Source organism: Sphaeroforma arctica (genome assembly GCF_001186125.1).
Source record: "Sphaeroforma arctica JP610 unplaced genomic scaffold supercont1.251, whole genome shotgun sequence".
Classification (NCBI taxonomy): domain Eukaryota; class Ichthyosporea; order Ichthyophonida; genus Sphaeroforma; species Sphaeroforma arctica.
In genome coordinates, this window is record NW_014040307.1 from 89,135 (window position 1) to 99,506 (window position 10,372).

The window sequence follows — 10,372 nt, forward strand, 5'->3', positions numbered from 1 at the left end:
TACTATACTATATATATAACACACACACACACACACACACACATATATATATATATATATATACATATATACATTCCCGCTCCAAGGAGCAAGCAACTATTACATGTTTGAGCTAATTATTCTATGCAGCATGCCGGAAAGTGTTTTTAATTTGGTCAATTTTTTTGACATTTAGTGAACAAATAAACATGCTGCCTGTAGTACATGGGATAACACTTAATCTTGCTGGTGCTTGACCACCTCTTTCGTCCACACACCTTTCGCCAATGCTTTGCACTCGGTGACCAGTTCATCGGCCTCTTGTGTGTAGTCTTTGGTCATTTTCTCCTGCGCGGCTGTGGCATCAGCCAGCTTGTTGATATCATTGTCATCCATGGTGTATGAGTGTGTAGCTAAACGTACGTACGTGTGAGTGTGTAGGAGTTAATGCAGATGCAGCAATGATTGTATGTGACCTGCTATGTATTTTTCTACATATACTGCTAAAATAACCATTGCGGACACTCATGACGGTGTAAATAGATCGCATTCGATTTCTGAAACGTAAACAAGATTGACATTTGAATCTCCACCGTTCGTAGTCTGGCATTCGAGAAATATTTTGTATTTGCCCGCCGTAGTGATTAGATACCTATATTTACTATTTTCATGGGGGTCTTTTGAGGGGTCTACAGATGGACATGTTTGATTGGAATTTGCAGCATTGTATCTGTTGGTAGAGAAGACCCGTATACAGTGAATTCATAAATATTTACCCCCCCCCCCCGGACTCACCCCCCCACTAACAAAAACACTACCCATTTGATTGAAGTTTGCGACATATATTTACAGTACTTTTATCCTATTTTTGACATAAAATTGTACATCGTTGAAAATATCTCCATTTGCGACATGATTCTTTCTGTATGTTTAGATCATCCATATTAATATTTACGACATGATGATTTATATATATACATACTTCTTTCTTTATGTACAATTTTAATCTGTTTCTTTTTATTTGTATCCGATTTTAGTTTATTTTTTCGATTCTCGCGCAAAGGGAAGGGTTTAGGATTTAGGGTTTTTGGTTTAGGTTTTGCTATAGACAGCCCCCCCAACCGCCCCAACAGAGTCAATAGCCAACAAGCGTTTCTAACAATATTTGAAATAAACACATAAACAACATTCGTAAGATATTTACGACATAACGAATTGCTTTATTCGTACAGTTTTTTACATGATGTTTGCGACATGAATGTTTCTGTGTGTACAATATATTGATATACTATTTACGACAGTATTTTGATTCATTACGTGCAAAAGTGTCGTTAGCATCACGCGTTTCACTGTCACACAGCAAAAAATACTTTCACTCCATTTCTGCATAACAAATAAAGTTGTAGGCACAAAGCATTCACACAACAAATATCAAATTTTAGTATACATATACAGGGCCAAAACTCTCAGGCACGCTAACAACACATCCCTTTTAACCAACACCTGCTGTACTTCACAAGCGCTGCTGTGCGCACTAGTATCACTTCCGATACCCTCACACTCTGCAAAAGCAGATCTACTGTCTGAGACGCATCAATTGAGACAAAAGCATCTACCAACGACATCATGGCCAACGCACCATCTGTTCCTATCCCAGGGTATGTATTGTATGTAACGTGGCGAGGTATATCCATCAGTTATTGATTTATAGGATGTAATAGCACGCGTATTTCGGTGTTATTTAGCTTATACAGCGACCGAGAAGCTTCCATATGCGTATGCACACTTGCGGCATCCACTGCCCATTACCATAGTATCCCGTGAGGTTGCGCTTAGGTTTCTTACATATCATTTGACTTGCAAACAATATCTGTTTCCAACTCAGTGTTTAATGGTTTTCATTGGACACATATTCACACAGTGTTGCTTCTTCTGATGCCGACGAACCTCATCTCACTACGGACTATATAGCCGGTTGTAGCTTTATAAATTCCGTTTTACCCTTGCAATATGATGCATTGCTCTTTCGCGCGTTACGTTAGATTGTATTTCTCTTTCGCCCGTTATTTTAGTTTGTATTGCGCTTTTGCGCTATGCACATGATTTTGTGATAATGTTTACCCCTTGTATGATGTTATCACACCTTACTTATCTTCGTTGAGCATATCCTGTACTTTTTTATCTACATGTCACGCTCAATTTGTCGTTCTATATCCGAGTAACAGGCTTACAGATGAACAACATCATCGATTGCCACCTCCACAGTCTTTGGCTTTATGTGCAGTGATACTAAATGCGACATAGCAAGTCAATCACAGTATATAGACAGGAAAGATGTATCTCTTTCACGACGAACACGCTTATATGTAGGATTTTCTCGCGCATAATCGTAGGGTTTAGGTGTAGCACCTGCCCTTGTCGCATGATATGTCGGACCATTGCACATACGTCCTGAGCGCCTAATGTCCAAGCCGGTTGTGAAATAGATTCACTGGACAGTGTTTACTTCTAGCTTGGTGTCTACTTCTAACTTGTTATTTATTGTTTGATTGCAAAAATATCAAGGATAGAACCAATTGCGGGTTTTTTGTAATTCTTGTGTGGATACCCATAAGGCATAAGAACTCTGCGCCGACTTATGTTTATATTAGTGATGCACTTTCTTCATGCGAGAGCTTCTAGTACGCCTGCAGTGATTACGATACAGTCCCTATATGTTTCACAGTAGATGTACGTGCGTGCAATGGTTGCTATGGAGATTTTTGATTGAGTTGAAGAGAATATAGTCAGACTTTGAGAGTTGGTATTGGGAAAACTTCTGCCAGTTTATCCCAGACTCAATGGCAGATGTATTACGCATGGAGTCAGTAGTGCCATTGGTGATGTGGGTTAGCTAATGTGCATGTATAATGTTGAGTGTATTTTGCGAGTGGCATTCAAATGCTAATTAGGTTTATGTTCTGATTCAAAGTTATATTTGCGCTTGGAAGACAATTTCCGAGCTGCTTGTATACAAGCAGTTGTTGCACGACAGACAGAGAGTCACCTGTGTCTTGCAAGCGTAGTTGTGTGTCATGGGTTCAATCATCCCAACAAGTACACACAGATTCAGTACCGTGTTAGGCGCAAGCTTTGCCTACGGCATAGTTATTTCGGGGGCTAGTGTAGTGTATGGGTAGCTTTCTCATGATCTCGGACTATCCGATTACCCAGTTCGGAGTTTAAAAGCGACGTCCCGTTATTCTAGAAATCAAGTTATCTGAGTTATCTGAGTACTTTCCAAAGAAATGGTACAGACGTTTGGAATACGTTTTTATTTTGCGGTTTGTGCACTTGCTCGCGATGCCCGTTGCACTTGTAGGCAATTGCGATCTGGGCTGTTGCGCTGCGATGTTTCAGTCACACTCCGTAGCACACCTAATGCCAAGTGGCGATCATACACTTGTGATAGTGGGAGAAGTTGAAAGATAGTTGCACAGATATAAGTAGTGAATGCACAAGCTGGTTGATAGACTTCGCACTGGTCATTTGTGGGCAACCTAAAAGCCGCCAGTCATCTTTGAATGGTTTAGAAGTTGTGAGAACACTCTTGTTGGTTGACCTGATTTAGGCTGGACCCGTTAGCATTAGTATGCACTACAGCACTACGCAGCACCTCGCTTTTACCAAGATAAAAGTACGAATGTAAGCAGCAATCTGAAGCGATATACGCCCGTATCCGCCTATCGACACACTTAATTGTCTAACCAATTGCTACCGTGATACTCCTACTCTTGATGGACTCAAAACAAATAGGAAATTGTTTGTCGGTAAACTGCATCCAGAAGCTGATAATGGTATGGCCTTGCTCACAGCTCACACATCCGTCTATGTTAGTGAAAGCCAGAAGAAGTATTAGACAGTCTTTACTCATATGAACGAGCCTTACAAGTGTGGCATGAAACTCTGAAACACACAATCTTGCATTATTTGTGGAGTACACGCTTTATGAAGGACATGTCAATGTGTGAACGTATTGGGCTAGCTATGAGGCGCTGTGTGCGCATTCATCTAAAGGTGACCCACCAGGGTGGTTCATGCGTCTCAGTACGTACACAGCTTAGCGAAGTGGGTTGCTTATTGTACTGTGCCGTACATAGATTTCCACTTTTCCCGTCGTGCGTGATAGACTGTACCTATTTCCCACTTAGCATGCCCTTACCATCATTGATTACTTAGTTTAGTTGTTCATTTGCGCGCTTGTGTCTCATCGTCTGGTGCATAGTCATACACACCTATTTATTGCGACCTAGTCTCGTATATTACAACCTAAACGCACCTATACTATTGTTTGAATACGACAACCGATAATATTTAGACCATCACTTCTCTTCCGTGACATTATCCCATCTCTCTCAAGAGCAAGCTTTTCTTATTAAACGGTGTCTCTCCTTCCTTTCACGCGTCTTCTGTCGCAGACGATCTCAAGGCGGCCTTCGCTCAGTTCGGAACAGTCGACAGCGCCGCCGTGGCACGGGATAAGGTCACCAAAGGCTCCAGGTGAGTTCGCTGTATCTACTTCTTTTAGTGGTCTCGCTGTGGGCTATAGGGCAATTCCGATGGCCCTGTTTGCGATAAGGGTCGTGGCGTTTGTGTGCTTCGGTGTTGCATTCGACTGTGAGCCGGTGCAGGTCTTGTGTGTGGGATCTGTTGCAGTTGCTGCAATGTCTATTGCTGGTGCTGTCTATAGCTTAGCTAGAATGTGCGCCCCATCTAGGGCGAGGCGAGTGGTTATTATTGATTCCTTCTTGTCTCTCTCGGCACACCTCTGTTCAACAGGAAATTCGGATTTGTCACATATCGAGACTATCACTCAATAGACAAGGCATTGGCCGCGAACAAGGTGTTCGTCAAGGGCAGCGCGGTATGTATCTAATCTATTTTGAAGCAGATATTGCGTGTAGACATACGTAGTTTATATACGAAGTCGTGTTTGTGAGGGTTTGCGCTCACACCCCGTCTGTCCTAGCGATTGTTCTGTGGGAGTTTCGCAGCTGAATGTGTTGCGTATTAGATTGATGTTGTTACGCAGGAGGTACACTGTGGGGTACCCTGTAGTATGAAACTGAACTCCTAAAGTGATGATCGCATTTTGATGTAGCCGCTGGTCAGTGATGTTTCGTAAGCTTAGATAGTATCAGAATATCGACCCTGACGATAACTTTTATTACTGCTGAGACCATCGGCTTCGTGGCAAAATACAACGCAAAAAATGATTTTCAAGGCATTAGATAGTTTCTGATACAGATTTTGCCTATCCGTTAGAAAGTTCAGTGTATCTATCCATTGGATTCGAAACCTTGGGTTGTGGTGTGTACATATACATCCATCACTAGCCTTGTGTTGTTGATTGTGTATGAATGATCTATGTTCGAGGGTAGACTGCTGTGTGAGCATTTTTGGTATCACTGGAAGAATGACTTGTTCGCTTCTTTGCTACCGCATGTGATATCCGACGAGAAGTTCGGTTGCTTCTATGATTCTAAAGTTAATAGTTGTATCCTCTCAGGTCGACTTCAGACGCAACACGCCGCGTGACCCGAATACCAATCAGCTCTTACCGCAAGTGGACAAGATCTTTGTAGGACGAGTCTCAGAGAGTGCGACAGAGTCGAATTTCAAAGAGTATTTCAGCAAGTACGGAACGGTAAGTTACGAGAGTTGAACGCTTTTAGGAGGCAGAGCAGAGGTTTGATCATGCCTGTGTGCAGTGCAGGACTATGCGTGCCTTTTTACCTGCATTCTTACGAAGTATTCTAAAGAGTTTGTCGTAGCCTAGTTCTCCGTGTGTAGCAGTACGTCGGAGACTGCGTTGTCGACTGTACATATGTTCTTTAATAGTAACATATCATTAGTACTCACAGTCGATAGGTGGGGATGCCTTGTAGCTTAGATAGTATCAGAATACCTACCATGACGATATAAAATCCCTAATTTTTTAAACGGGCTCGTCGTGTCATGGAAGTTTTTTTTCCTTAGTGTGGTTATGCTGGGGTGTTACACGCATGTATGTATGTAGTGTGGTTATGTTGGTGTGCTATACGCATATATGTATGTATCTATCCAGGCCTGTCTGAAATTGTCATTCCGTTCATTGGAGATTGTCGTGCAGCACGTATCTTTTAATTGCTCTGGTATGTACTGCACTAGGTTCTGCGGGTGAGCATATTTTCCGATCGAGGATTCGCCTTTGTGACCTTCGATGCCGTGGACTGCGTCAACTACCTGATGGCCAACCACGAGCCCTTCCACATCATCAACGGCCGCAAGGTGTGTGCATGGAATCCCTACGACATTCCTGTGTGTCCTTGTACTCGGTGTATCACTGTGTTGTTTAGAGAGTGATGTGAGATCGATCGAATCAGACTAGGAAGCTCCAGTTCTATTGGTTTACCTTATTGCTGCTCGGATCTTCACCGTATCGTTTGTAAACCAACCAATTATTTCAATAGTGCGAGGTAAAGCGTGCAGAGGATCGTGGAGCGGTCAAGTCGCAACAACCGCCTGAAGCGAATGGCTATCCAGGACACCCCCAACACCCAGCATTTAGACCTCCGGCTCCCATGGGTGGCCCAGGCTCACGTCCCCCATTGGCAGCACTCGGACAGAGACCTCCGCTGTTTGGTGGCATGCTCCCACCTCGCGGACGCGCACCTCTTCCCGCTCCTATGGTATGTGCAGTGTATTTATATCTCTGTATGTGTATATGTATATATATGTGTGTGTAATAAATATTAATATATATACATACATTTATGCATGTACACACACATATTAATATCTATATACATATATACATGTATATTTACAAGTATAAAAGTATATGTATATATAGGTTTTAGTATATATATATATATATTTACGAATGTGTTGTATACGTGAGGTTCACTATCTTCGTTACTTTTTACACTAGATAGGCAGCTTTGAGATGCTTTCGGTGCATATTCACAACCGAGCTGCCAGGTATGAAATTGACTCAATGGGCTGTTCATAATTGAATTTGAGCTTGCTTTAATTCTAATACTCCTTGTCAGCGCAGAATGGCCGCCCACCCATACGACCACCTGTTGGCGGCCTTCCCCCCAGGGGACTGATTGGCGCACGCCCGCCCCTGAGGGGAGAGCGCGGTCCCCCGCCCATTCTAGGCGACGAACGAGGACCGCCCGCGCATCGAAATATGCGAGACAGGGCTATGGACGGCGCACCTCCCATTCGCCCCCCTGGAGGCCCATTGAGAGGCGCCCCAGGACCTCCCAATGCCCCCCTGCGGAATATACTGTACGGGCGTCCAGGTGACCGCGATGACAGACGACCGCCACTCGCCCACAGAGACGGCCGCGACATGGACCACAGAGACAGAGACGGGCCCAACAGGAGAGACTCGGATAGGCGAGGCGCAAGTGCAGGTCCACTGGTGCACGATGCCAGGGACAGACAACCCCCCCCCTCACGCAATGGGCGGTAGAGGACCTCCCAACGCACCACCCCGCGCACCAGCCCCAGGCAACAGGGGCGAACCACTTCTCAATGCCGTGCGCAGAGACCCCCCCAAAGGCCCTATTGGCCGCAACGGTCTAAGTGGCCCCAACGGAGCACGGCCTGGGAATGCTTTTGGGGGAGGCGACGAGGGTAGACGCGACTCTCAGTACGACGGCCGCGACGCGCGCGACAGTCGCAACCCCAACGACCGTGATTTCCGCAGAGACTCAACCCACCCCTCCCGCGAACAATACACTAAACCCGCTCAGGAACCCTACACCAAAACTGGACCACTCGCTGCTAATGCACGAGTACCGCCGGCTGCAGGTGCACCTGCACGCCCGTCCGTTGGTGGGAGCAGGGCTGTACCTGCCCCTAGTGCCAGAGGACCGCCCTTGTCTGTCCGCAGAAATGAGCCGTATGGACGACCTCCTGCGGCAGCACCTGCACACAGAGGACCTCCTGAGAACCAGTACAAGGCATATGAACAGGACACAACGCGTCGCAACGACTACGACCAGAATAAGGCCCCGGCACAGGGACCGGCTCTCAATATGCCCGTAGGGCAAACTTCAGCGGAAGCCGCCGCACAGTACGACAACTATGGTCAGCAGCCACAGGACTACGGTCAACAGGTCTACGGTAACAATGCGCACAATACAAATGCTGCAGCTGCTGGAGGTTACCAGGATAACCAGGCGAACAACAATGGTTTTGAGGCGTACGACAACAGTGCTTACACACAACCGGAAGACACCACCGTAGACCATAGTGGGTACTACAACGGAACTGACGGCCAGTACAATCACGACAGCAATGCCTACGCCCAGCAGGCATCCGCTCAATCTAACGCCCCCCAAACTGCAAATGCCTACGGACAGCAACCAGCACACCACGTGGCACCAGCGACTGAAGCTACTAAACCACCCGTAGGAAATGTGAAACCGCAGGAGTACACGCAGGACTACAACACCTACGGCTACCAGCAGCCTCCAGTGCCACAGAACACTGCACAGTCCAACGCACAGCATCAGTGGCCACAACAACCCGATGCGACACAACAGGCTACCGCCAATGCACCACAGGACCAGGCGTACGACCAGTCTTACGGTCAACAGCCATCTGCCCAGCCCAACACCCAGGCACCCCAACAACAACAGGGATATGCCCAACAGTACGCGTATGGGGCCGAGACTGCGCCTGCGTACTCTGATCCTACTACACAAGGCTATGGGCAAACGCAAGCACCCGCAACCGCACACACCGCGGCTTACACACAGCAACAACCTGCGACAAATGCCTATGGACAGCAAGGGTATGCACAACAAGGATACGGGCAACAGCAGCAGCCTCAACAAGGGTACGCGCATCAGGCAGCCGCCAAGCCTGATCCATACGCACAAGCACCTGTAGCACAGGCAGCCCCGCCCGTACAAGATGGTGGTTACGGGGCACGGACTGCCGCACCGGCTGCTCAGGCAACCGCTAATCAGAATGAGTATGGTTCATATCAACAACAGGGTCAAGGTTATGGGGCGCAATATCAGGCTCGGTGGTAGGTCATCGAGGCTGATTATATGTAGTTAGGGATTAAGTGAAAAGGGCAATCTGCGATAACATGAATATACGCAGCGTGCTAGCTGACCGTTCACTCATGTACCGTACAGTTGTTGGACAACGCGATGCTGTCTCTGTTTCTTGCCTCGTTTTTATCGAGCTATAGAGTGGCTGCAGTACAGACACGCGAAGATGCACCAAGAGAAAACAGAATCTATTTTGAATACTATATGTGGGATGGACACGCGATTAAAGGCACAAGAAATAACTATATTTATGTCGAATACTATTTCTTGTCCCCGAATTTCAGTTTGCATTAAAAGAGTACAAAAGCGTCGTAGAGATGGTCTAGAAAAGCATGCATCCCAACGTATCTATGTATTCAACTGGATTTTTGTGCTGCACTGACCCGATCTCATAATGGCCAGACTATGCAATTTCACTCGGAAAGATTATTGAGCAACCAGCAGACTTTTGCGACGCGCGACTGAAAATTACCACCACTATTTACTAAAAAAACGTCCTATTTAGGAGGGCCATGAAAAGGATAAGAAACTGTGGATTCGAATGTTGCCTGTTTATTAAAATTTAGAAGCTGGCATGTTGCTGGAAAAGAAAAATAGGATTGTGTCAACTGTCAAGAGTTGTTGGTGTCAGTTTTTGAAGAAAAAAGTGTTTTCACTGTTTTGGTTGTTTAGGGCTTTGTTTTGTTTTGTTAAAAAAAACACACCAATAAAACACACCAAAAAAACAAACTTGAAAAACATATTTGACTATTTATTTGTGTTTGATTTGTATTCCATATTTGTGATTTGCTTTGTTTTGTTTGTTTAAAAAAAATTGGTTCTTGATACTTGGCTGCTGCTGAATGCTGAGTTGCTGACATACTGCAGACAGCTGAGCGGTGCTGAAACCCTAAACCGTCTGCTGACTCATGCTGCTGACTGATGGCCGGGGGGCGTGGAGGGGTATACAGGTGATACTTGTTTTGTTTATAATTTAATTAAAAAACATAAGAAAACAGACAACAAATAAAACAAATAAAACCGCCTTCAAGTCTGTTCGGGATGATTCATGAGAAGATCTGTGGCGATTTGTTTTGCGATATATCAGTGCACATTCTTCGAAAGACGAAATGTCCTGGGACTCAAGGGACTCAAGGGAGTCATGGCCCTTTGAAACTTTGCCTTTTTATTCAAGCATTACAATTTTTAGATATTGATATTTTTTTTACACAACATAATACATTTAAAAAAAATCATAAGGCTATGATAAAACCCTTTTTTAACTTTCTATGCAAGATTCTACTCAAAGAAAA

General features: G+C 45.1%; 1 protein-coding gene across 1 annotated transcript; it reads left to right on the top strand.

Annotated features, from left to right (window-relative positions):
• Positions 1-1,605: 1,605 nt before the first annotated feature.
• On the top strand, positions 1,606-9,622 carry SARC_04465 (hypothetical protein; the record flags this gene model as incomplete). The annotated part of the gene is made up of 9 exons (XM_014301713.1): positions 1,606-1,637; positions 3,775-3,815; positions 4,437-4,518; positions 4,798-4,882; positions 5,528-5,665; positions 6,169-6,288; positions 6,471-6,689; positions 7,058-7,424; positions 7,486-9,622. The coding sequence occupies 9 exons, from the start codon at positions 1,606-1,608 to the stop codon at positions 9,054-9,056; spliced, it is 2,655 nt and encodes an 884-aa protein (XP_014157188.1). The 3' UTR covers positions 9,057-9,622.
• Positions 9,623-10,372: the final 750 nt, after the last annotated feature.